General features: G+C 45.8%; 1 protein-coding gene across 1 annotated transcript in view; it reads right to left on the bottom strand.

Moving 5' to 3' along the window:
• Nucleotides 1–3,214: 3,214 nt before the first annotated feature.
• Nucleotides 3,215–27,364, bottom strand: part of DPEP1 (dipeptidase 1) — a 200,534-nt gene continuing 176,384 nt past the window's right edge. The window contains exons 9-10 of the mRNA XM_078670801.1: nucleotides 23,342–23,477; nucleotides 3,215–5,858 (exon numbers count right to left, since the gene is read on the bottom strand). Of these exons, the coding sequence (XP_078526927.1) occupies nucleotides 5,670–5,858; nucleotides 23,342–23,477 (325 nt within the window). The 3' untranslated portion in view covers nucleotides 3,215–5,669. The remainder of the gene's footprint in view (nucleotides 5,859–23,341; nucleotides 23,478–27,364) is intronic.

Raw genomic sequence — 27,364 nt, 5'->3', positions numbered from 1 at the left:
TTATGCGTCGGAAGATATAGAGATGAATGGGTACATTGCTGGGTGGAAAGATGGGAGTAGATTTACGTATGGAAATTGATGGCTAGGGTGGGACTCAAGGGCCGCATGACTTTATGATGATGACGGAGGACTTCATAAGGTGCGTATGTGGGGATGGCGGAGAAAGGAACCTCTGGCACAGGGTGAAACGCAGGATGAGAGTGACAGCGAATAGGACGTCCTACACTTAATGCAACACATTGTTGTCGAGACTCACCCTACAAGGGGGAAAATCTAGCCTAGCCTACGGCCGCTATGAGGTTTTCAGGTGTCGGGGGCAGCCTGTGTCCTCGAAGAGCCTCTCTCACGCATAGAGACCCCTTCATAAGGGCATAGAGCCGCGTTCCAGTGATATTTTGTAATGGTCTGTTCTCCGGCTCCCAATGGCAAGAAAGCCCAGCCACACTTTAGTGATGCGCATGCGCGAGGTAAGACGACCTGTTGCACCAACCCTGTGAAAGAGACGGTTTAGCAAGTTAAAGAATAACCCCAGCCAGTCATACTCAAACAATCAGGGAGCGCTAATAATACCTGCTTCCGGGACACAAGTCCTAAACAAGACGTTTACTCATGCACCTTAAGTGGGTGACCCCTGAATACAATGAAAACAAGGCGGAAGAGACGCGAGACGCCAGCGGCCAGTCGCGTGCACATCTCCTGTTGTTGTAGTGATCGGGAGAGTGCCGCCACGCTGCCCGCGGCGACCCGGAAGCTCTTGGAAGCTCTTGGCCGGCCGGCCAATCCGCTCGCGGCCGACCGGAAGTCCCGCCTCCTGATGTCCGTGAGGCGGCCTGCCGGCGCATGGAGCGCCCTGCCGGTCCTGGGTAGCCCGGGTCCCCAGGAGGGGGCCGGGGAGAAGGAGGAGTGTGGCGCCTGTTGCGGGGCTCCTCTGACCTGAGGGAGCCCCGATTGAGAAGAGGAGACGCGCCGTGAGGAGCCCCGCCGGAAGAGCGCAGTCGGTCAGTGGGGCCCAGGGCTGATGTGAAGTCTGTGCGTGCCTGAAGAGGGGAGAGGGGGGGTGCGCGCGCTTGTATGTGCCTGCGTGTGTTGTGCCTGTCTGCGTGTGTGTGTGCGCGCGTGTGCCTGTGCGTGCAGGGGATGGGGCCTGCCTGTGTGCGCGCCGTGTTTGCATGCAAGCCCTGCGGTCTGCGCAAGCGCGCTCGCTCCCGCGCTCGCTCCCGCGGTGAAATCCGACACTGGGAAAGCTCGTGACACTTTGGTGTCCACTCTCCCAAATACGGATAGCATTAGTTGGCGAGCTGACAGCATTCATGCTTCGCATGAATGCTAACGTCAGCTCGCCCTAAAAAGGGGACAGGGGATCTGTTTCCTGCTACCGCCCAATCTCTCTTTTAGACTCCCTTGGCAAAGTGGAAGGTCGAGTCATTTTAGAACTGTTACAAGATTGGGCGGAGGAAGGAAGAATTATTTCAGACCTACAATATGGGTTTCGTCAAAGTCTAGGGACCATAGAGCAGGCCCTAAATCTCTCCCTCCTTATTGATAAATATGTTTCCATTAAAGGTGGAGATTTGTATATGGTCTATGTGGATTTATCATCTGCGTTTGATTGTGTCTCCCATTCCAAACTTTGGTCCTTGCTGATCGATATGGGGGCACCGTCAAACGAAGTGAAGTTCCTGAGAGAGCTCTATTCCAATGCCACAGCCAAGGTTCGCTATGGATTGGGAGGTGAGTTGACGGAGGACTTCCCAATAGAAAGAGGGGTGAGGCAGGGATGTTCCTGGCCCCCTTCCTCTTCACCTTATATACAAACAGGCTGGAAAGTGAAATGTTGAAGGATTCCCAAGACCTCCCAATGGTGGAAAATCGCCCAATTCCCGCGTTACTTTACGTGGATGATACAGTAATATTAGCCCGCACCCCCCTTGAACTACAAAAGAATCTGGACAGGTACTCAAGATTTATGGCGGGCCTGGATTTGAAAATAAATATCAGTAAAACCTTCGTCATGAGGGTGGGTTCAAGTCGCAAAAGCAAAATGAGGGGGATTTACCTCAACAAGGAAAAAATAGCGACCACTGACAAATATTCTTATCTAGGCATAACAATAGACCATAAACTTTCATGGAGACCTGCTGTGGAGACACGCAAATTGCTTTTTTTAAGAACCACAGCTGCCTTAACTAATTTTGCCAGAAAGCTGGGAAAAAGAGCACCTTTGGAAATGATAAAAATCCATAAAGCCAAATGCCTTTCAGTGGCTCTGTATGTGGCAGGTCTTTGGGGTTTCGTCGCACTTGACAGTATCCAGCGGGTAGAAAACTCCTTTCTAAGATATCTATTAGGAGTACCTGGTAGCTCGGGTACTCTTGCCTGTCACATTGAGCTGGGTCTTTCATATATTACGGACCTAGCAAAAATTGAACCACTATTATTGTGGCATAGGATTTGGACCTCAGAAAAGGCAATCTTTACCCAGCTTATTCTTTCTGATTGCTTAAAAATGGATGACGTAAATAACTCAAGGTGGCTGCGATATGTAGCGAGATTTTTTCATGATTTGGGTTGGGATCAATATTACTCTAATCCCTCCATAATTTGTGAGGTACCAAGAAAGGTTCTAAAAAAGAAATGTTTGGCTCATTTAGAGGCTTTGAGACTAACTAGTGAGATTACAAAACCCTCTGTCACTCATGCCCTGCTAATACAAAGGGAACCTTTAATACAGCCATACCTCACTTATAACACCACGAGTTATGAACGACATCTGCTGGTAAGGTTCAGAATGAATTCTTTTCATAGATTGGTCACATTTCCTACTAGAAATAACTGGGCAAAAGCACTTCCCCTTTGTCCCTGTGACGGTCTCTCGCCACAATCCACTCTTCATATCTTAATTATTTGTACATTTTATCACAACCTTAGGAAAAAATGGCTTATACCCATACTAAGGAGTACTGGTCTTAAACAATATCGTCCAGCATTACTTTTTTTTACAATTGTTACAGGGTGAGCGGTTGGTTTTTCTAGTGGCGAACTTCCTTAAATGTGCTGTCCGCCATCGTTTGACCCTAGAGTGCTCACCACAAAATATTGAAACCTGAATTTTTAATGATATAATAAGTAATGCTCAGACATTCTTAAAAATTCAACTTGCAGGTTGCTAATCGAATAATATTTTATCTTGTAAATATTGTCTTTTTAAAGTGTATTATAAACAGTTATATGATTGTATTTATTTAGGAATATATGTATGTTTTGTAATGTATGCTTTTATGATTTGCAACCAAAATCGAAATAAAGCAATATTGAATTGAATTGAATACATACATACACACACATACCTGTTAAATATTTTACCATTTTTTTCCATGCATGTCTTTATCATGACAATGTAAGTATTAAAAAAAAAGTTGTTGTGACAGCACATTCGTTCTTCTGGAGTTGTGGTAAAGCATTCGTTGTAAATGCTGTCTTGGTTCCATCGTGCAACCCATTGTGTTCTTCAAGGTCCCTGGCCTTGATATCCATATGTGATAAAATAAAATCTATATTAAGCATGATTGTACATGTATTTTACTGTTAACACAAAGCTCAACTTAATCAGGACAAATGACTATAGGTGAGAATTTTTTTTCATAAATTGTGTCATTGGTCAGGGACAGTAAGCAATGCTGGACAGATGTTACATCTTCTGTCTGCAGTTCATTCCTACCTTTCAATTAAGATAGATTGAAATAACTAGGCTCTGCGGTTGTGGGATGTTTGGCTTTGGGCAGGCGCATGATTTACAATCCTTGGCTGTGACTGGTGCTCTGTCATACAAGTTATACCTCCATGGAAGATTTATAATGCAACATTTGAAGTGATATGTATAGTTTGAGGTGTGATAAAAAAAAACCTTAAATAAATTGTGTTAAACAATTCCTAAAACAAATCAAACATTTCAATTCTGTCAACAACATAAACAAGCATTGCCAATGCCAATCGGGCTCGCTTATTTTCCTTTTACATGCAAGCAAGACTGATTGGCATTGCCAATACTTTTTTATAGTATTGTATCAAGGTCCATGGTGTATCTTCTAGATTTCTGCTAGAGTGTTTTTTTAGTTACCAGCAGGTGAAATTGTAAGGCAGCAAACTGGTGTTTAAACACGGCTCGGTCTATATATACAAGTAAGAAATTACCCTTGATTTGCTTCGGAGGGAAGCCCCTTACATTTCTCTGTATTCCTGGCAAGTCACTCATAAAAGAGAAAATGACAGTGGAGTGAGTTTAGATAATTGTTATAGGTCATCAGACGCCTGACCATACACGTCCCACTTGGGGCCACGCAGTAAAGTATGCAAAAAAAAAAAGTGATGGCATCACTTTTTTTAAAAATACTTTAGTGTGTCACCCTATGTGGGACAGGTATGCTCGAGCCGTGGGTCCTGTGCACACTGTGTCACTGTAACCAAGCAATACTTTGCTGATGAGCTTTGATTAAGGCGAAACTGGTCCTGGGTTGCTTGTGTTTCTTGTCAGGGTGGACCTGGCCTGGCAGTTCTGGCTAGACAGTTCCTATTGGACTAGGGCTAAGACTGTTTTGCATATGGCCAAGTCCAAACTGAGGTTGCATGGAGTGCAAAATAATGATGGACTGAGTTGTGGCCTGAGCAATTACCAGTAGCTGAGAGTAAGTCAAGCATTCCATTAATCATGTTTTGTTATTTTTTTACTAATTAACTCAAAGATCATAATTTCAGTATCTGGGTTTCAGCCACAAAGTCATTGGCTATCTTAAGCAGCACACTAGCTCCATATAACTTTACAAGGAACTTGATCCATGCCATTTAGAGCTGGTGGGGGTATGATAGAGTATGAAGCATTTTTGTGCTTTGGGTCGCAGAGAGCCAGAAACCAGGTGAGTCGTTGGTGTTGATTTTTGGTTTTTTGCTCCCTTGTTAACCAGGTACAGTGCTGATTGGAACAGTTTTAATTCATCGTTAATAATTCCTGAACTACAAGCCCCAGAAAGTAAGGACATAACAGGGCTCTCAATCAGCTACCCTCCATCGCCCTGTGATAACTTGAGGTTGCTGTAGGAATGTGCCAGCGCTCTCGTTTTTTTAGATGCAGGTGCATGTATGTTTGCAAGTTGGTTGGTATGATTAGAGGTTGTGGGGTAGACAGGAACAAAGGTTCAAGAATGGGAAGGGATTTGCAGACTGTGCTATTTTTGGACGTTTCCATCAGAGTCCGCGTGGATGGAAACCAGCAGATCCTCTGCTGTGCCACAAAACAATGAAAATGTAAATCTTTAGCCTCTTTGTTGTCTGCTCAACCCTAATGCCCGCATCGTTTGTCAGTTCTCCCAGTGTTAGAAAATAAGGGAACTGAGGGAAAGGCAGACAGACTTGACTGAACAAGAATCACAGGGTTTGTCAAGCAGAGAAGCTAGGATTCAGATAGCGCTTTTCTGACATTACAACGCTTAAAAAAACAACCAATCTGGCCAAATGTAAGTGGAGCTGCTCCAGGTTCTGCGCTAAATATGGTGGTCGATCAGAAGGGGGAACTGATTTGCCGCAGTTTGGAGTTGCTCCTTTAGACACTTAAAACAAAGCTGTGCCTCTCTTGGCACCTTCTGGGGGCGTGGTGGTCTCTGGTGCTGGCCTAGGCATTAAAGGAGGAGAACTGAGTAGAGAAGCGGCAGGGCAAGGACGACGGGCAGGATGTGGTTGCCGCCTGGTCCTCCATTCTCCTTGACTGGATCAACCTTGTAGCCATAGCTGGTTCTGCAGGGTCCTGCCAGCTCTTTCAACTCGATAGGATCATCATAGGGTGGCACAGAAGACATGTTTCGTTTCACCTGTAAGGGATGGAAGCACACAGGGCTCAACTAATTGTGTCATCATAAAGGAAAAAGAAAGAGTTAAATGGACATGCCTGAATAGCATCATAAACAAGAACACTGGGTTAGAAGGACTGCGATTTTTAAGATTGACAGGATCGAGGAAGAACGAAGGGTTACATGGACAGTGGTCATTCAAAACGACATTTTAGATGTGCTGGAAAGACACTTGGGAACAGTAACGGACGAGGCAAAGTTGGTGATGGTACTTTTAGAAGATTGGGTGGTTGGTGCCTGCCGAGGGGGGCGGTGACACCCATATTGAACAGAAGGAAATGATTGGCCAATGGAGGTGGCCTATATTAGCTGGAGTCGGACCCCTTTGGGAGAGGAAGTTGGTGCCATTTTTTAGGTTTCGCCTGCACAGGGCTTGCGCTGTGCTTGTGAAATCTATTCACATAACCCCCCTCCAGCCTTTTATGACTCAGTCTCGCTTGGATTTGAGGCCCATGCGTGAACTTCGCTGGTGCTAGAATGTGGGCACAGTGAGTAGTGTACTTTGTCCGCAGCGTTAGTACTTCCCTGAAGGTTCATTTGATCTGCATAAATAAGAAGAGCTTTTTTTTATTTTAAAGTGATCGTCGCAAAATAACCTTGTCCAGAAGATGGCAGTACATACCAGGGAATGGATTAGCAGCGCTTTGGTAACCATGTTCTTTTCACTTTTTCGTTTGCTCTGGGCAGGCCCTCATTCAACGTGAATTTAAATTCCGCCTTGTGAGAGGACCGATGAAGCCAAACTGGATCAACGCTAGTGGCGGCTGCCTCGGGACGGTGTGTGGGAGGGGTAGTAGGAATAAATTAAATAAACGTACCTTTGGCTGCCGTTACCGACACCTCTCCTCCGTCCTCGGCACTGCAGCGGGAACGGAAGCACCAAGGCCCCCGGACTTTCCCAGCAGTGTCGTGATGGGTCTGGCCGCTCAGGGAGTGCATGGGAGCCTGGGCATGTTCTCCATGTGGTCAGCCAGGTGGAGAAGATGCTAAGTGCGCATGACTGTTTGGCCGGCCCAAGTGGGCTGGCCAAACAGTCATGCGCAATTAGGGAGTGCAAACCACTCCTTACTCTAGCAAGCTCAACCATGCCCCACCCCGAACAGACTTGAGTCCCGCAAGGAAAAATAAAATGATAATAACATCTTGTTATTATAATTTAATTTTTAATTTTTGCACGGCTCAAAAAGTAGTGGGGCGGCACTCATCCGCCTAATTTGAACAAACCGAGAAGCAGTTTAATAAAAAAAAAAACCACAGGACAGTTTGTCTTAACGTGTTTACAAACAGAACAACTATCAATTGCTATGCAAAGGAGAACACAGCCGTGTTTGCTTTCTTTTGAAGTTCTGTACCTCAAAAGTAATTTGCAAGCAGCGTTTAATGAGTGTGACATGGACCCTCCAGGATAGGAAACTCTTACTTCAGGAAGGCCTCTGGTGCATGCCGGAGAGGGCTGGCATCTGTGAACCATACTTCCAGAAACGGCTAAGTGCCCGTCCTATGTGTGACACCGTCAGTAGGGTGACCAGGCGTCCCGTATTTGCCCGGACAGTCCCTGTTTTTCTCCTGCTGTCCGGGCAAATTTCAGGAAATGTAGCTCCTGTCCCGGTTTTTAGAGAGGGGCGACTAAAAACTGTGGGAGGTTCTTTTTTATGTTTTACAGAGCAAGGATAGTTAGCAGTTGTGTCAAGAAAGCAATCTAATTAACAGGCAAGCTTCTGGGGTTTTTAAGTTGCATTTTATTTATGTTCTAGCTGCCTGTTCTGTAATTCTCTGCTGAGGAGCGCTGGCATTCTGTGCGCTCGCTTGAAATAAAACTGTAGTCCGTCTATTTTCGTGAAATGTCCCCGTTTTTGGCTTTAAAATTCTGGTCACCCTGACCATCAGCCAGTGCAAGTTTTAAGCTAACTCGATTTGACGCTCTGGGGTTCTTAGCGTGGATGTTTCTTTTGTACCTTCCAATTCTAGATTTGCTTTTCCCTCTCAAAATCTAGACCCTGAAATGCAATAGAAGCAAAACAATTAATTCTACTTTAAAACAGGATGGACTCTTATTTACTTTTAACCTGTTATATTTCATTTACAATAATATTAGTAATGGTAATGACTATTTATGTAGCAGGTACCAAAAAAGAATAGTAATTGAGAAGTTGCATAAAACATTTTTTTAAACTTTTCATTGCTGACTGGATACTCCATCCTTCTGACCTTCTATCATCTCTGGAGCACTCACTTTGCGGGGAGGTGCTCCTGTGCCTAGGGGTGTAGCTTAGTCAGTGAGACTCAGAGGATGTAATTCTCACATTTCCCAACTTAACAAGTGGGAAAAACCAACACAGGTGCAACAGATCCAACTATGGGCCCCCAGACCCCAGACCCCAGTGTCTCACCTAACAAGTTTCAAACTTGGAAGTGTATTCTTGACTCTTGCCAAGTAAAGGAACCTTCTTTAAAACGAGGTAATCAAATAGGACTTATTGAAGAGAAACTCAGAAGCAATAAAGGTAAATTGTTCTTCAATGAATGGGCTGTAAATCCAGAGGCACATCTAGACAGGGACAGAAGGGACACAGTTTGAAGGAGAATTCTAATTTAAAAAACTGTATAAATAAAGTGGAGTAAGCATAGAGTTGGGGTAAAAACAGCTAAAGAGTAAGGCCCTGATTAGAATGGGCAAGATGATTCTATTTTGGTGCAAACTCCCTTCGCACCCAACACAAGACCAAAATCTGAGTGCAAATGGTAGGTGCTTACTCCCACAACCTGGCAAAAAAAATATTCACCCAAATTGTGCTTGATGCCTAATTTCTGGATGTTCTGGCTCTAATCTGGTGGAAATGGTGCACCTGTTAATGTTCACACACTCTATTGTCATAAATTAGTGGGTACAGTTTTCACCCAATCTTTTGTGAAAACTATTTCTGGCTTCTTGACATTTTCAATCGTTTTTCTGGTAACACCAGGAAATGTGCAACAGCCACCAGTCTCCAGGTGTACTTCTTGAAAACGTATGTGAATTCCATTTTCTTATTTGAAAATAAGCAGTAGAATATTTGTGCATGAAAAAAGTGGCAGGGCACAGCACTTGCTAATTATTATTTTTTCTTTCTACTTGTGGGTATATTTTTCACTGTGGCCTCCCCCCACATCTCTGCCCTAAACAGATCTACCAATCTTGTAGGTGTTCTGTTAGCCATTACACCCTGAAGGATAACTAACTCCACCATTTACCAACTTTTCTGAATTAGAAAAACGGTATTGCACTCTTATGTCAGGATTTTTCAAACATCACCTTGTGATTTAAGAATATCTATATTATCATTATGCTAGTAATGATCTGATTAGCTAATAATCTGAACAGAGCTGCAGAATGTGTCCAGTTCATAAAAGTTCTCTCAAACTACATTTCATATTTATTTTTCTGATTTTGCTGGAGAATTCTCGACTAAAGGTAGAATTTGCAGGTTGTTCCTCTTGGAAAAACAAAGTCAGTGCTGAATTTTCTTAAGGCATCTTTTAAAAACTTTGTGAACGGGGAAGTTTAAATAAAAAACTCAAGGTTGTGGCTAAGGTGGAAAGAGCCAACTTTGGGAATTTTGTACATCCCTAAGTAAGGGCAGCATCTAGCATCTTACCCTAAAAGGAGCTTTGAAAGTGTTTTACTAACTTCTATAAAAGTACTCTAAAAGGTAATGAAAGGGCGAGATTTTGATCGATACCTTATATCTATTGATCTAAACCTTGATCTGGTCGACTGAACCTTTGTTGCCTGTCTTTGAGGAAGACAGTACATCCATTTCCAAGTTAGTTCACCCAATAAAGGACTCTGCTCCCAAAGATCACAAACAACTTCTAGCTTTCAAAAGTTTATTGTAAAGATATGATAAGTTGCAAATACAGGCATCTCAGAATGAGATTCACGAGATACACAGGTCCAATTACATACATGTGCTCTCGGAAAGCCCTCAGACGAGCAACGGAAATCACTAACACAAGTTCTAAGAATAATAAAGCTATCAGCATTGACGCATATCTCTCCTTCATTTAGGTTGGAGGAAAACGCACAGGTTAGGCTGTCCCTACCCTGCTCTAGATGGTATCCCTACTTAACCAAGTCCCAACCTAACAAAGGTGTCAGCAGTGAATGACCCCCAAGGGAAGTCACTCACTCTAAGTCTCTTGGTGAAAACCTATAGTTCTCCAGTCATGACCCCTCTCTGCCTACCCATCCGCTCTCTAAAGGGTCCTCAGGTATCTGCTCTAACTCCCCCCAGGGGTGCTGTCCCTAATACAAAACAGTCAACAACATTTGAGACGCCCCTTGCGAGACGCCCCTCACGTGGTGTAGCTTCTGGCTTTTTCCAGGATGCTTTGTATTGGGCCTCATACGTTAGAGTTGACCTTGCTTCTCAGACTCTTCTCCGGCCCGCTGATACCCCTTAAACATTCCAGAACCCTCCTCCATGTCTGGGCTGTCTACTGAACAGACCTCTATTCATTCATTTATAATTGGATCCCCCCTTTCCTTGCAGACAGACATCTGCAGCCAAGAACCCAACTCTCATAGACTTCCAAAAAGGCTTGCAACATTTCTTGGCCCAGACATGTACGTGTAAATCAATGTTAAAACATTTCAGGCCTACAATATTTCTCATCATGATTATAGCATTCAACTTCTTCATTAATTAAAGCATGTTAATACTCTTATTCTATTATTCAGTAAACATCTCTAAAAATCATGGCCCATTTAATGCAATGACCAAAACATTAATACAATCCATGTCGTGAAAAGAAACACCTTCCCTTCTAGCTCTGGCCCTGAGGCCTACCACATTCTGCGTTTAACCACATACCATCTTACATTTTAACAGCTACACGACATGGATTCAGAAATAATCACATCTACTAAAATCATATAGTGTCACACATTTCTGTATTAGTTCCACTTCTACTTAAATCTCTATATTAGCTATACATTCAGAATATAATTACAGATACTATTAGCACTCATGGCATTTCTCCTCATGATTTGTGCTTACTACAGGTAAGTGTGATGTACTCATACATTTAGGTCAGTTTGCGCTCTCTCAGTTCCCCCCTTTGATGACCTCTCGGGGTCATCACTAACATTTAAACTGCAGTTATTGGTAGCATAACTTGTCTCTGCGCTTCCAGAGCCCTCAGACTCCTGTACTGATTATCTTGTATGGCAGCCAATCTCTGCAGCTGCTCTCTTTGGGCCCTTTCTGACCTTCTTGCTCTGTACCATTTGAATACCCTCACCAATCCCCACAATATGATCCCACAGATCAATATTATGATGACAGGTTTTAGTATATACCACACAAAGCTTTTGCCTAAGGTGGAAATCCACCCTCCAACTGCACTCATTCCGTGGCCCACCTTTTCCCAGACATTTTCTCTACTCAAATCTTCGATCTCCTTGTGAATATCAGTTATGTTCCTAATAACCTTCTCAAGGGGTTTTGAATTGTCTGGAATGTAAGTGCAGCATTCCTGGACCTTCAAAGCCTTACAGACTCCGCCCTCTTTTGCTAGTAGGACATCTAACGCAAGACGGTTCTGAAGAACCATAGCCCTTATCGATTGCATCTCTCCTTCTACCAGCATTAAGGACTGAGCAGTGCTGGCAGACAACCTGTCGACGACTGTTGCCAGCCGTCTAATTTTAACATCATTAAGGATTAGACCCAAAAGAGGGAACATAGCTCCAAAGACATCTCCAACCATTTCTGCATCGCCTACATCCCTCCTTCCCCTCGAAGATGTCTTGCCCTCAATGATCACTAAGTCTTGTGCATGATATATTTTGGGGAAGACAATTGCTAAGTAACATGATCCATACCAGTTGTCAGGTAGTCTCACGTAGGCATTTCTTCCACATACAAAATACACATTTGGAATCACTTGCATTCCCTTCAGGAAATCCTTAGTATAGTACTCTATATTGAAAGCATGTTCACAGTCGACTTCTCCCACGTATACATTTTCATAATACGTTTTGGCTCGGTGAAGACATAGCTTTCCTCTCTGCGTCTTATCTAAAGCTATTGGACCACTACTACCCTTTCTCTTGTGTGCCTTCTCTTCCTCGGTCCAATCTGTTTTCCATTGTCCTGATTTTTTCAAAATCTTTTGTCTCCTGTAACGATCATCCACCTGCCCTATGAACTTCTTCTCGACTTCTGACACCTTGCATGTCAGGTTATTTCTACGGGCATGTGAAGTATCTAAGGTAATCCAAGGAATGAAGAACTTGGCCAATCTGTCTTCACTCTTCCAGTAATCCCATTTGTTCATCTGCTTATAATTTGGGACTTCTGGCAACACTGAATCATAATTGGAGAAATAGTATTCAAAACTATCTCTCTCATAAAATATACTAAGCAATAAGCTACATGTAATGCCATATGTCAGCGGGAGGTGATGGTATCTAATGCCTTCATCTACAGACGCCGGCAACTGCATGCAGACGTAACAATCCTTAACCTCCATGGCATCCACGTATTCATATAAGAGTTTAGCATAAGCATTTGACCTAAAGTCTCCTTGGGACTCATCTACGTGTAGTTACCTTTGCCTCTTCCTCATGTCCCTGTACATAAGAAATTGTTACCACTAAAGCTATTAATATTATCACTCCTACTATTAGTGTACCTATTATACATTTAGCTCTGCGGTTCTGGGTGCCGGCCTCCATTTCGTCAGACAATATGGCTCTCTCTTATCTTAGCAAAAAGTTATTTTCCTCTCGTTCCTTTACAGTCTCCTTTTAATCCTTTTGTCTTTAGAATCCACACAACTGGAAGCTGACAACCTTCTTCGCAAAAGTCCTTTAACAGTTCAATAAAGACAACCCTAGCCCTTCTCCATCAACTCAAGGGAAGTTCCCTAAAATTCTCTGCTTCCTGGGCGCTAGGTAATCTTCTTTTTCTGTTCACTTTATTTACAAAGTCCTTTAACAGTCTACTATCAAGCCTGTGCCTGCAGCTTCGATAGCAAAGTTCAGTATTTCCAAACGAAGATTGTGCTCTTCATGTGCTGTTATCGTTGTACCAAAGTCGGGGAATTGCAATTCTGAGAGAAACATGTGTTTTAACTTGCTGAGGCGGGGAGGTCTGGGGAGCATGAATGTTAGTGACCCTTCTTGTTCGACTCCGGGTACCAACAGTCGTATTTCCACGGTGACAATGGGCTCAGAACTGGACACCACCACCGCTCGGATCCTCCCTGTCTCCGGTTTCACAGACATTTGTCGCCAGATATGTCCACTCAGGTGTGGAGTATCTTCTGTTAGGCACACGCACTCTTCTTGACCTTCTTCGGTCCGGTGCTTCAGCGCCCTGAGCACCTTCTTCCGGGTCTGAGTCTTCTGATATCGGAGGAAGGGTTACCTCTGGAGTTGACCTCAGGCTAGAGCTCCTTCTTTGCGGCCAATCAGCTTCTCCATGTGCCCTTCTACTCCTTCTCCTTCTTGTCTGTTCTCGCTCTCTGTCAGACCTGTCAGTGTCTGACTCGTTCTCCCAGCTACTTTCTCCTTCTGTAGCGTCTTCCGTTTCGCTGTTGTACTGACCGTCCTCAGCTTGGTCAGACTCGTTCCCTGCTTCCGCTGGCACCTCTACAGCTTGGCTAGCCCCCTCTATGGCTTCTCGGTCCTCTTCTGGACGTCTATCCGAGAGAGGAGCTGTTTCTTCCCGAGGTGCTGGAACCCTTCGCGTATGTGACGCGTGGATCCAATTGGGCAGGCCTCCCACCTTCACAGCTGTGTTCGTGATCAGGATGATCTGGAAGGGCCCACGCCAACGAATATCCAAGCAGCTTCTTCTCACATGTTTTTTCACCAGGACCCAGTCCCCAGGGTACAGGTCATGGCACGGGCCCTGGCACGATGGAACCTCGGCAGCCTGCACCTGAAGGGACACAGAACGAATGGCGTCAGACAGCCCCTTACAATAGTCCAGGATCATATCATCTGTGATATTTAACAGTGCAGTAGTTGGGACAGATGGCAGCCTCATTGCTCTCCCCATTAACACCTCATGTGGTGATAACCCCGTTCTTCTGTCTGGGGTACTACGAAGGCTCATGAGAACCAATGGCAGGGCGTCAGGCCAACTCAGGGTCGTTGAGGAACAAACTTTGGCTATTCTGGCCTTGATCGTGCCATTGATCTGCTCCACAATTCCTGAGGCTTCTGGTCGGTAACTGCAATGCAACTTCTGATCGATATTCAGAGCTGCACAAATCATTTTCACAAGCTCGCTGTTAAAATGTGTTCCCCTATCTGATTCCAAAAAGGCCGGCACCCCGAAGCGCGGAATGAGTTCCCTAAGCAGTAACTTGGCCACTGTGAGGGTGTCGCACCTACGTGTAGGGTATGCCTCAACCCATCTGGAGAACACACAAACAACCACCAGGACATAGCGGAGGCGGTTGCACCTTGGCATTTCAATGAAATCTATCTGCATTCGATTGAATGGACCTCCAGACCTTCCTATGTGACTTAGTGCAACTGGTGTTCTTTTTCCTACGTTCAGCTGCTGGCAGGTCACACAACGCTGGCACACTGCTTCTGCTGCTATTCTAAACTTAGGATTGTACCAAGTTTGTCTAAACACTCTCAGCATAGCATCTCTCCCTAAGTGTACGGGACCATGTATGAGTCTAGCCATTGGACTCACCATCTCATTGGGCAACACTGCTCTGCCGTCTGCTGAGACCCAAAAATGGGACTCACCCATTACACATCCTGCCTTTTCCCATGTTTCTTTTTCAGAATCAGGAGCATTTTCTTGCATGTTTGACAGTTCATCCCAAGTATCAACAGTTTCCAGTATCATGGCTAATTCAGTCCTTACATTTATTCCACCCACTTCCACCTCTGTGAAAGAGTACCCTTGTTCCGCGCAATACCGCGCAACTTCATCAGCATATCTATTGCCTTTCGAAACGAAGTCCTCATTTCTGGTATGTGCGGTGCACTTTACAACTGCGATACCTGCTGGGCATTGCAACGCCTCTAACAACAGGCGCACAAACTCTCCATTGCGAATGGGAGAGCCTGAAGAGGTCATGAACCCTCTTTGAGACCATAACTGCCCGTAATCATGAACTACCCCATAACCATATTGGCTGTCGGTGTATATGGTGACTCGAATTTGATTGCTTGCCAAGCAAGCACGTGTCAAGGCAACAATCTCGGCTACCTGAGCGGAGTGTACTCCTTCCAGGCACCCAGCTTCCACAACTCCAGTAATTGTACAAACAGCATATGCTGCTCTCAACTGCCCAACTTCGTCTCTTACACATGAGCCATCGACAAAGAAAATTTCGTCTGGGTCGGTCAGTGGCTCATCTACGATGTCGGGTCTGGGTTTGGTGCATAGTTCAGTCACATCAAGGCAGTCATGGTCTGTACATTCATCATCATCCTCGATATCATTTGGGAGTGGCATCAAGGTGGCAGGGTTCAAAACAGAGCATCTCTTGAGGGTCACATTCTCTGCAGCAAGAATAACTTGCTCATAGCGCGTGAGCCTGCTGTTGGTCAGATGCTGTGTTTTGGTCCTGGTCATCAACAGTTCAACAGAATGGGGCACGCACACCTCTAACGGGTGCCCCATGACGATATTTTCACATCTCTCAATGCTGACACCCGTTGCAGCAACGGATTTGAGACATCCGGGCAACGCTGCGGCTACTGGGTCTAAAGTAGCCGAGAAATAAGCAACTGGTCTACGGGCATTCCCATGGATTTGGACTAACACAGACAACGCGCAACCTTCTCTCTCACAACAGTAAAGAAAAAATGGTTTATTGTAATCAGGCATTCCCAATGCCGGAGCACGACACAGGTCCTCTCGCAGCTGTAGGAACGCCATCAAACAGTCTTTGTCCCATGGTACCGGGTCGCTCACCTCCTTGTGCGTCAGTTTTTGCAAGGGCTTTGCTTTCAGTGAAAAGTTCACGATCCACTGTCGGCAATAACCCACCATCCCTAGGAACATCCTGACCTCTCTCTGTGTCTTAGGCGCATTCATTTTCATGATCGCCTCTATCCTGTCTGGTGACACCTTTCGTTTGCCTTTCTCTATTCTGTGTCCCAAGTACTGCACTTCTGTCAGGCAGTACTGCAATTTTCCCGGGGACACCTTGTGCCCATTGGCAGCTAGGTGATTTAACAAAGCAATGGAGTCCTCCCTGCAAGCTTCTTCTGTTTCTGACGCCACAAGGAGGTCGTCTATGTACTGGACCAGAACTGACTTCTGGGGCAGCACTAGACTTTCAAGATTTTTCTTCAAAAGCTGGTTAAAGATCGATGGGCTCTCTGTATACCCCTGAGGGATACGACACCATGTTAGGACGCGATTTTCCAGCTTAAATGCGAAAAGAAAATGGCTTTCTTCGTCCAGAGGGATCGAAAAGAAAGCCTGACAAAGATCGATCACAGTGAACCACTCAGCTTGGAATGGAATCTGAAACAGTATCACTGATGGATTCGGTACCACTGGACAACACGAAACGACTATGTTATTAATCTTTCGAAGGTCCTGCACTATCCGAAATTTCCCATTTGGTTTCTGCAGACCCATAATCGGGGAGTTGCATGGACTACCCACGATTTCTTTCAGTATTCCCTGTTTAATCATGGACTCGATCACGGGTTTTATGCCTGCAATCGTTTCTGGAGTCAATTTATATTGGGGTGTTCTTGGGAACTCAGCATGCGGTTTCACTACAATTTTCACTGGGTCCACCCCTTTGACCAATCCAATCTCTTCCCCAGTGAAATCCCATACTTCTGGTGCCACTGTCTCTCTCAAGTCCCAGGGGAGCTCATCTACTGTCAAAGTAGGGTACAGCTCCACGCATATTCTTGAGTTTGCAACTTTGAAATCTGCGTCATCATCATTGGTCAATACCTCCACTCCCTGAGGTGTACAGTATATAGTACAATTCAATTTACACAACAGGTCTCTCCCTAGCAGACACACAGGACTTGAATCGCAAACCACAAACTGGTGCTCATCGCTGTACTTCCCTATTTTCACCTGTACCGGTTCTGTCAATTGGCTGGTTATTCTCCTGTTTGCGACCCCTACCACTTGTATGGTCTCTCCAGACATGGGCAGGTCTGGAACTGCAGCTGATCTGATCGTGGATCTAGTGGCTCCTGTGTCCACCAGAAATGTCGTAGGGCACCCTGCTACTTCTGCTTCCACATAGGGTCCCCTCTGGTCCACCTCCAAGGCTGCCCCGAGGGTGCAGTCTTCTCTTTCCACTCTCTGTCCGGTTAATGGGTCCACATAATAGCACTCTTCCCCTTCTACAAACAGGGGCATTTGTCTATAGGTCTTACCCATAGTCCCTACTCGAGGAGGTTGCGGGAACTGGGCTCGGGGAGGAGCCCCCCCCCCTTTGAGCACCTTTCCTTGGTATGGCGTCACCCCTCTTGTAGGCGCGCTCTGGACCTCTTCCTCCTCTATCTCTTGTTCTCCTATCTCTACATTGTAGGGACACTCGCGTTTCCAATGCCCCACCTCGTTACACTGGTGGCACCTAGTCGTTTTCTTCAAGGCAGCTATATCTATTCTGGGTCTAACGGTGGAACTCTCCTCATTGCCCTTGTTCTGACTGTACTGCTTCTTTCCTCCTGTACCTGTTCCTTGCGGTTGTTGCTGCTGTCCCCCCTTCCCTGCTGCCTGCATCTGTACCACCATCAACTTTTCTTTTAGTTTCTTAGCCTTGGAGTCTATCTCATCACAGCAGTACCTGGCATATCTCAGTATTTCGTCTAGGGGTTTACTTTGCCAACAAATCGAGTGTTGCTGAATCATTAAACTAATATCCGGTCTCAGTCCCAGGACGAACTTGGACACAAATTGCCCTATGTCTTTTGGATCCATTACATCCAAGCCGCTATATTGTTTAAACGCCTTCAGCAATCTCTCGTAATATTCGTGGACTGTCTCTTTGGGTTCCTGTCTTGTTCGGTCTATTCTGACCCAATCTATGTCTTGCATTGGCACTTTCTCTTTCAGCCAAGTCATCACTCTCTCGAATTTTGCCATCACAATCTCGGACGGCCCATTAGTCTTAGCATCTCTCTCTGGCTCCGTTGTGGGCCACTCAGCGCTAACCTTGCATGCTGTCCACAGATCGCCTGGTACTACAATGTCAAACAGCGTGTTCAGATCTATCCATAGGACCTTTGAGATTTTTACAAATCTCTCCACTTGCTTGTACCACTCCACTGGGTTTTCCCGCAATTTGGGGAAGGAGGTGGTAAAAGCAGCTAAATCTCCCCTACTCCAAGGGACATGTACATAGTTCCCATTTGCAACTTCACGCAAAGGGTAAGCTTCTATTCCCTGCTGTCCTCCTGGTGTCATACCAAGCGTGCTTCTCCTGCCGGTCCCTTTCTTGGACCACCTCTCTTCCCACTTATCTAGTGCCCTCCATGTCCTTATTCCAGCGATCAGTTCCCTTATGTGCGTTTTCAGCCCAATCGTTCTCCTCTCATCTAGGTCTCGATCTGTATAATGTAGCCTGTGGTTACCCTGTAATGCTTTGGTTCTTGACAAGTCCACCATATATTTGCCTGCTAGTTCGACTAACTTCTCATGGACTGCTCTCGCTTTTCGAGTAATGTCCTTTGCCATATACAGTATTTCATCCTGTTCATACATTTCCATTCTTTCTAAAGGCAGGGTACCATCTACCATGTCATCCAGGTCTGACCTTAAACTGGCGACATCGAGTCTCTTGGCTTTTATCTCAGCTCGCAATATGTCTTTCGAAGGGGGCTCACTGGTCTCCCTACCATCCCAACTTCGAGCTCTACGTTTGGGCTCGGGAGAGTTAATGGGTGCCCTCCCTTGCTCCCATCTCTCCAGGTCCCATGCTCGGCCATCCGATCTTGGAAGGTGATGGAACACGGGCCTGTTACCCCCACTCTTTCTCTGCCCACTCTCTTCTTCTTCTCTCCTTTCACCGTGCGCCTCTCTGTTATTTTCCCTCTGGTCGCTACTCTCCCTTTGCCTAGTATCGCTCAGTATCCGATACGCTCCTTCCTGGTTCCCCATATTCCCTGGGCTGCGCTCATTTCCGTCATCACAGGGACTATGGTGCGACCTCTCACAACTCCCATTCTGTTCTCTGGTGCCGGGCACACAGTGTGGACACTTAAAGCTGTTTCTGTACTCTTGCGCTCTCCTCTCCCCTTCACTGAGTATTGGGCGCGCCACCCCTCCACTCCCGGGGCCCCCGTTTTCCAGGTCTGTTCTATCTCCTCTCCGGGCCCAATGGGTGACTCCCCTACTATCTCTCTCTCTACAGTCCCACTCCGGGCTACTCTCCCCAGCCCCGCAGTGAGTCCGAGCTCGGCTGTCCTGGCTTTCCCTTTCAGCTTCCGCAGCTATGATGCTCTTTTGAGCCTCCACTGCCTCATCCCACTGCTTCATGTACTCATTTAGCTCTTGAAAGGATTTTCGTCCAGATCCCCTCAGATCCACTGGCCATCTAGGGCCCCCGGGATCCCCTCCTGGATCCCCTGCTGTGTGCATCGGGGTGCTCCACTCTCTGGGTATCGGCATCTGACTTGGGGAATTAATCGTATCGTTCCTCCTTGCCGTCCCTGCTCTTTCTCTGTCTTTCCGTACCCGTTCTTCCCCTCTTGCTCTCTCTTGGTCATATATCGATATTATAGGACCTATGGTAACAGGTACCTGTAGTGCATCTGGTAATGCGTAGGATGTGGCGCTCTCCGTTTCCGGCGCTCTTTGTACCACAAACCTCCCGACTACCTGTTGCACCTGACTAGGCTGGGACAGCTCTTTCTTTGCCTCAGGATCCCACTCTGAACTGGGAAGCGGTCCATGCTCTCCTGCATTGCCCCCCTTTTCTCTTTCACTATGCTCGACCTCTCCCCCTGCCCTATTATACGGGGGTGGCCTGTCTGTCAATAATCTGTTTATCAGGCTATCCTCTGTTTCGCTCTCATCATCTTCTTCCAGGGGACTTTTATTTACGGGCACCTCTAACACTGGGTACAGTTTATTTACTTCCATGTTATGCACTCTCCATCTTTTAGCATCCGCATCCCACCTGGCATCCTGCACTGCCCTTACCGATCGTTTCACCCTTTCTTGTCGTCTGTTCATATTCTTTTCATGCGCTGCCCTAATCCATGCATCAAGAGCTTCAAACTGGGTCGGTCTAGGCAAGGGTCTCATTGAGGTCATGACTGATTTTAATCGATGTAACACCTCTAATCTGAACGTCCCGTACTTCGGGAACGTCAGTTCCTCATTTCCTTCCGTAATCTTACTCCACTCTGAAATCCAAAGGATCGTATGCAACCCAACATTCACTGCCATGTAACGAGCTGGCGTACCCTCCGGCGGGGCTTCTTCCCCTTCATACGATCCCCGCTTCTCTTTTTTAAACACCGCTCTCAGCCATTTAAAACACTTCATAATTATGCGCACAATATCCAGCCTCGCTACTCTGTTTACTTCCTGATGACAATCCACCAATCCTGTCGCGGCTTTGCTAACTTGGCCTATCGCAGCGCGGTCTTTCTCCGGTCGGCCAATCACGTCGCGACACTTTCTGACGTCTTTGCTAGCTGGCCTATCACGGCGCGGTCTTTCTCCGGTCAGCCAATCACTGCGCGACACTTCCTGACGTCACTTTTCTCCGCTTCGCAGCAGCACCCCTCCTTTCTCAACTCGTCTCCCGGTTATGCATGCGTCCCATTCATACACCGAAAAATGACTACTTCCAAGCGGTCACTTCTCTCGACTGTACGTCCACAGTCTATATGTAATTGTCAACACAACTGACGAAATATCGTCTCTCTGATAGGTTGCTTACACACACAGTAACTTCCGACCAGCGTCCGTTACTCACGCACTCACTCTTACGGTCCCCCTATCTCGGTCTTTCGGGTGATCAATGGTACCTCATGACCCCCTTCACACTAGTTGACAATTACTCTGGGTGTCCGATACACCCGAACCACTTAAGCTCTCCTTGAACTTAAGATTTCCACCGGTTGCGCGCGCTCACAACCTGTTCCACAGTCACTCTACAGACATTCAACTCCGCCAGACATTACAACATAGATACAATACAAAACACCGCAATCTAACACGCATAACCCTTTATACTCACTCTCGACCGATACTGCTGCTTTTTCTGTCTCACGTCATCCGGATCTTCTTCAGCGGGCGGTTCTTCCGATCCTCGATCTCTAGGGGCCTTGGGGTAAGCTAACCTGGCCTAGGTCACCGTCCTCAAGAAGGCAACCATCCTCTATAGCTACCAACTGAAAGGGCGAGATTTTGATCGATACCTTATATCTATTGATCTAAACCTCGATCTGGTCGACTGAACCTTTGTTGCCTGTCTTTGAGGAAGACAGTACATCCATTTCCAAGTTAGTTCACCCAATAAAGGACTCTGCTCCCAAAGATCACAAACAACTTCTAGCTTTCAAAAGTTTATTGTAAAGATATGATAAGTTGCAAATACAGGCATCTCAGAATGAGATTCACGAGATACACAGGTCCAATTACATACATGTGCTCTCGGAAAGCCCTCAGACGAGCAACGGAAATCACTAACACAAGTTCTAAGAATAATAAAGCTATCAGCATTGACGCATATCTCTCCTTCATTTAGGTTGGAGGAAAACGCACAGGTTAGGCTGTCCCTACCCTGCTCTAGATGGTATCCCTACTTAACCAAGTCCCAACCTAACAAAGGTGTCAGCAGTGAATGACCCCCAAGGGAAGTCACTCACTCTAAGTCTCTTGGTGAAAACCTATAGTTCTCCAGTCATGACCCCTCTCTGCCTACCCATCCGCTCTCTAAAGGGTCCTCAGGTATCTGCTCTAACTCCCCCCAGGGGTGCTGTCCCTAATACAAAACAGTCAACAACATTTGAGACGCCCCTTGCGAGACGCCCCTCACGTGGTGTAGCTTCTGGCTTTTTCCATGATGCTTTGTATTGGGCCTCATACGTTAGAGTTGACCTTGCTTCTCAGACTCTTCTCCGGCCCGCTGATACCCCTTAAACATTCCAGAACCCTCCTCCATGTCTGGGCTGTCTACTGAACAGACCTCTATTCATTCATTTATAATTGGATCCCCCCTTTCCTTGCAGACAGACATCTGCAGCCAAGAACCCAACTCTCATAGACTTCCAAAAAGGCTTGCAACATTTCTTGGCCCAGACATGTACGTGTAAATCAATGTTAAAACATTTCAGGCCTACAATATTTCTCATCATGATTATAGCATTCAACTTCTTCATTAATTAAAGCATGTTAATACTCTTATTCTATTATTCAGTAAACATCTCTAAAAATCATGGCCCATTTAATGCAATGACCAAAACATTAATACAATCCATGTCGTGAAAAGAAACACCTTCCCTTCTAGCTCTGGCCCTGAGGCCTACCACATTCTGCGTTTAACCACATACCATCTTACATTTTAACAGCTACACGACATGGATTCAGAAATAATCACATCTACTAAAATCATATAGTGTCACACATTTCTGTATTAGTTCCACTTCTACTTAAATCTCTATATTAGCTATACATTCAGAATATAATTACAGATACTATTAGCACTCATGGCATTTCTCCTCATGATTTGTGCTTACTACAGGTAAGTGTGATGTACTCATACATTTAGGTCAGTTTGCGCTCTCTCAGTAATAAATGACCTAGTAATGTATATTTTTCATGTAACTGACTAGTTCTCCATTCAGTTTGTGGGTATTCTCCCCTCCGAACTGTCTTCCATAGTTTGACTATGTAAATTAGATTTCTGTCACATGCAGGTCTAAGGGAACTTACTCTGAAATGCTTTACTGAGGCTGCATGTTGCTATTTTAAGCTACATATGTTTTTTACATAGTATCTATCTGCAAATATATGGCTTAAACACTATCCACACAAGTATAATGGGTAAGGAATTTTAAAGCAATTATCTTACATGAAGAATCTGACAGCTGTTTTTTTTAATGTATTTTTGTACTGTTTGGTTAAATTATTTTTCTAATGTATTTTTTTAATCTACGCACAGGACAATGAGTAGGCAGGGGTAGCCCATCTCTGTAGGTTAACTAGTGGTCCATCTAATTTGTCAAGATAGCACAACCGTTTTCAAGAGAAAAAAAATCTAAATAAATAAAATGTTGGGATGGCAACTGCATGGCCTGTCTAGTTCTCCAGTAATCTGCCCTTTGTCTAAGAATCCAAGTACATTTGAGGTTACTTGCACCTAGCACTTTCCTTGGGTACTAGTGAACGTCCGTTAAAAGTTTACTCCTAACACTGAGGTTCTGAAGGGGCTGTGGCTGTACAGTTGTCGAGATACAGAAGTGAAGCATTTTTATCACTCACCTCCTCCACCGTTTCAAAAACTCTCAAAAGGTTCTCCGCAAGAGCAGCTTTCACTTCCAGTTCAGTCCAGCCTCTCCTCAACAACTCTGCCACCAAATCCGGGTATTTGGAGACATCTTCTAATCCTGTCGGAACTCTGAAAGAGAAATACATATTTGTTTGAAATCAGTTCAGGGCTAGACTGGCTCATGAACACCCAACATCTGCCACACACACTCACTTTCTGGCAGATGTTCTTAGAGCTGCTCATTCATCCCAGAATCACAATTTTACTGTCTTCTAAAGAGAAACCCTGCTTTAGCCCTTCAAGGTTATTTAGAAATGTGTTTTCTGGTTTATTAGAATCTTGCACAAGACATGGGTGTTTGACCTTAAATAAAAATCCATATGAGGGACTGCTTTCTCAGTACAAACCACCAAGCTCTGTGTTAGGCCTGCCAGCCTTAGGGTGGTCTTCCCCGTAACTTTTTGCTAACCCTGGGCGTAGTACTTCACTACGCCCACGGAGTGGGCGTAGTGTTGCCTACTTCGCCATTTGCAAAGTAGGCATAGCAGGCAACACTACGCCTCCCTCCCGCCCTCCCTAAATACTTAAATAACATTTTTAAAAAGAATAAAAACCAATTACCTTGTCGGCTGCGTCTCCGGGGCTCGCTCTCGTAATCGCGCCGCCGTCTCGGACACTAATGCGCATGCGCGGCGCCCGCGCATTTCTCACGAGAAATGCGCATGCGCGGGCGGCCGCGCATGCGCATTAGTATCCAAGATGGCGGCGCGATTACGAGAGCGAGCCCCGGACACGCAGCGGACAAGGTAAGTGGTTTTTATTCTTTTTTAAAATGTTACTTAATATTTAGGGAGGGCGGGAGGGAGGCGGATCGTATTTAGGGAGGGCGGGAGGGAGGTGGGTGGCGCGTAGTGGGGCTACGCGAAGTGCGTAGGTGGACGTAGTTTCTTGCCCACTTCGCGTAGCCCCACTACGCCTACTACGCCCAGGGTTACTTTTTGCCTTCATTCCTCCTGTTGTGCTGAATTAGTTTTTCTGTGCTTTAGGACTCTGTGCACCTTACCATTGCTAACAATGATAAATTGCTTGTGAACAGTCCCTAAAACATGGTAAAATTGTCTTCTCTTCTGATTCATTCTGTTGAACAACACTTCAACAGAATGAATCAGAAGAGAAGAACTGAATAACCACAAGAAAGACGTTCATTACATTTGAGAAATACATCGCTAGTGAAACCTGTTGTATTCAACATAACTTAAAAGGGACTTACATCCCGCCTTTACTTCTTATTGGTCTGTGTGCGTGCCACTTTACCTTTTCGCTGTTTCTATTGGTTGTAGCCTGTTCCCCTTCTTTGGAGCTTTTAGCAGTTTCCCTTGGCCAAATGACTCATTCCCTTCCTCTTTGGTGAGTGGAATTTTTTTCATTTGGTTAAGACTGCAGACCATTTACTGTTTAAAATGTGTTATCTTTCCCTGGCTGCATGTATTTAGAGCGTGCTTGATTTGTTTGTCTCATCCTGTCTGCACGCATTTCTAATCGTTTTTTTCATCTTTTCGTTGGTTCTACAACACATGTTTACCATGCATTTTGTGCATGTTTATTGGTTGTAGTTTTTGCTTGTTCATTGATCCTTTATTTAACCCTTTGCATGCGGAGGCCGGGAGCCATCCGTCACAAAAGTGCTCATGTGTGTCGGATGGCTCCAGCGCATCTGACAACATGGCACAAGAAATCCCTATGGCGCTGGCACCAAAGGGATTTCCTTTACCCGTAAACAGCCTCAGGAGCTGGCGAAGAGCTTTCCCAGCTCCCGAGGCTATTCAGTTTGTTTCACTGAAATGACGATCAGCGCGCATGTTCCACTGACTACATATCAGTGAAACCAAAACTGAAATGAGTGAGAGGGGCAGCATCCCCTTGGACATGGGCCTTAGCTCCCCCATATTCCTTGTGGCATATTCAGTCTTTCTGTCCCCCACTGGGGGTGAAAGCACACTAGGCACCAGAGATTTCTTTTTAAAGCACATTTAGGGGTGGGGGTTGCCAGAGATGGGCCTGCCAATAACCCGACCCTCTCTGCAAAAATCCACAGTGTTTCTGCCCCCAACCCCCCAGGAGGCAGAGGGGGCAATATCCCCGGATCTGCCCCCAGGGATGCAGAAAGCACATTAAGCACCAGGAATTTTCCTTTATGTATATTGGGGTGTGGGATGCCCAAAAATCGGCATGCAAAATCCCCCACCCTGCAAAATAATTGCCAGAGTCTTTCTGCCTTCCCCGGGAGGCAAATGTTGACAATAGGCCCTGATCTATCCCCTGGGGCAGAAAACCCACTAGGTACCAGTGATTATGTTGTGTTTGTACACGTAGGAGTAGGGCTGGCTTTGCAGCAGTAATGCAATATCGGGCCCCAGTAACAAAAGCGGGAGCGGTGCTTTTTACTAACATGCAACCCCTGCCCCCGGCTGGTCTAGCAGCAATCTGTCCGGGATGATTGCTGTTCCCAGTCCGGCCTGCTTTGTTGACAGTGTGCGGGGATGGTGCTTGGCTGCCGGAATACATGGGTGGCACTGAACTGGCGGAGTGCGTGGATATTGTTTTTCTGACTGTGTGCAGGGATGGCATTTGGCTGGTGGTGTATGTGGATGGTGCGTGGCTGGCAGTGTGTGTGGATGACACTTGGCTGGCAGTGTGCGTGGATGGTGCTTGGCTGGTGGTGTGCGTGTACTAACTCTAGGCTGGCAGTTTTCTTACCCAGAATCCCCTGCAAACCTCAAATTTACTTACAAAGTCACACTTTCCTCACATATCTGTTTGGGTAAGCTGTAGGATCACCACGCAGGCACACTTTTCCCAGCACCCAGCATGCCCCTTGGTCTCCCGAGAAAAATTATACCTCACTTGTGTGGGTGCCCAAAGTAGCGTCAGCCTAAAAACATATAAACAAACTGCCCTTTAGAATCTGCTTTGGCCCCCCAATCTCTTCGTGTTTTTGTCCCTTCTATGTCATAAGCACTTTGCCCATCCACACAAGTAAGGTATCATTTTATAGGGACAATGATGGGAACAGTGAGTGGTAGGAAATGTGTGCCGTGAAGTGATCTCACAACTTTCCCACACAGATATTAGAGGAAAATGTGACTTATTAGCTAAATTTGAGGTTTGCAGCGGATTCTGGGAAGGAAGATTTTGGGGGATCAACGCAAGCCACACCTCCCTGGACTCCCATGAGTGTCTAGTTTTCAGACATGTCTGGATTTTTTAGGTTTCCCAAGATGTCTGCAAGCCTGGGACCAAAAACACAGGTGCCCATCTATCACAAAACAACCTGGTTTTTCAAGGGGGTCACCTGCGTTTTTGGTCCCGGGCTCAGCGGCCATCTAGGGAAACCTATAAAACCCACACATTTCTGAAAACTAGACACCCGGGGGAGTCCAAGGAGATATGGCTTACGTGGATCCGCCAACATTTTCCTACCTAGAATCCCCTGCAAACCTCAAATTTAGGTTGACTCCCTATCCATATTCGAAAAATTGAAGAACTTCTACCTTTCCGGAGAGCGATAAAAACCCACCTTTTCTGCTAATGTTCAACGACCTCACTGTGACAGAACTATCACTCTTTACTGACGCACTTCTTACAGCAAGCGCCGGGACGCCCCTTGGCTGGGGCAGCTGTGCGCGGTACAAGTTCATTTAACATTAACATTAGCTGACATGAAATCACATTTTACTCACATTTCTGTGTGGGATTACCGTGACGGCACAAATGTCCTACCACACACCAATCCCCTTGGTCTCCCGATAAAAATGAAACATCACTTGTGTGGGTGTCCAATGCAGAATTGCCTAAAACATTTATATTTTTTAAATCTAGTGCTCAGAGTTTGCTGCGCTATCCCCTCAATCCTTACGTTTTTGGCCATTCCCAGTCGCAGGCCTTTGGCCCACCCACACAAGGAAGGTATCATTTTACTCTGGATGAACGCACCTTCGAGCGCTCCGCTATGAGAT

The sequence above is a fragment of the Lissotriton helveticus genome, chromosome 12, assembly GCF_964261635.1.
Source record: "Lissotriton helveticus chromosome 12, aLisHel1.1, whole genome shotgun sequence".
NCBI lineage: Eukaryota > Metazoa > Chordata > Amphibia > Caudata > Salamandridae > Lissotriton > Lissotriton helveticus.
This window is presented reverse-complemented; position numbering and strand designations above follow the sequence as displayed.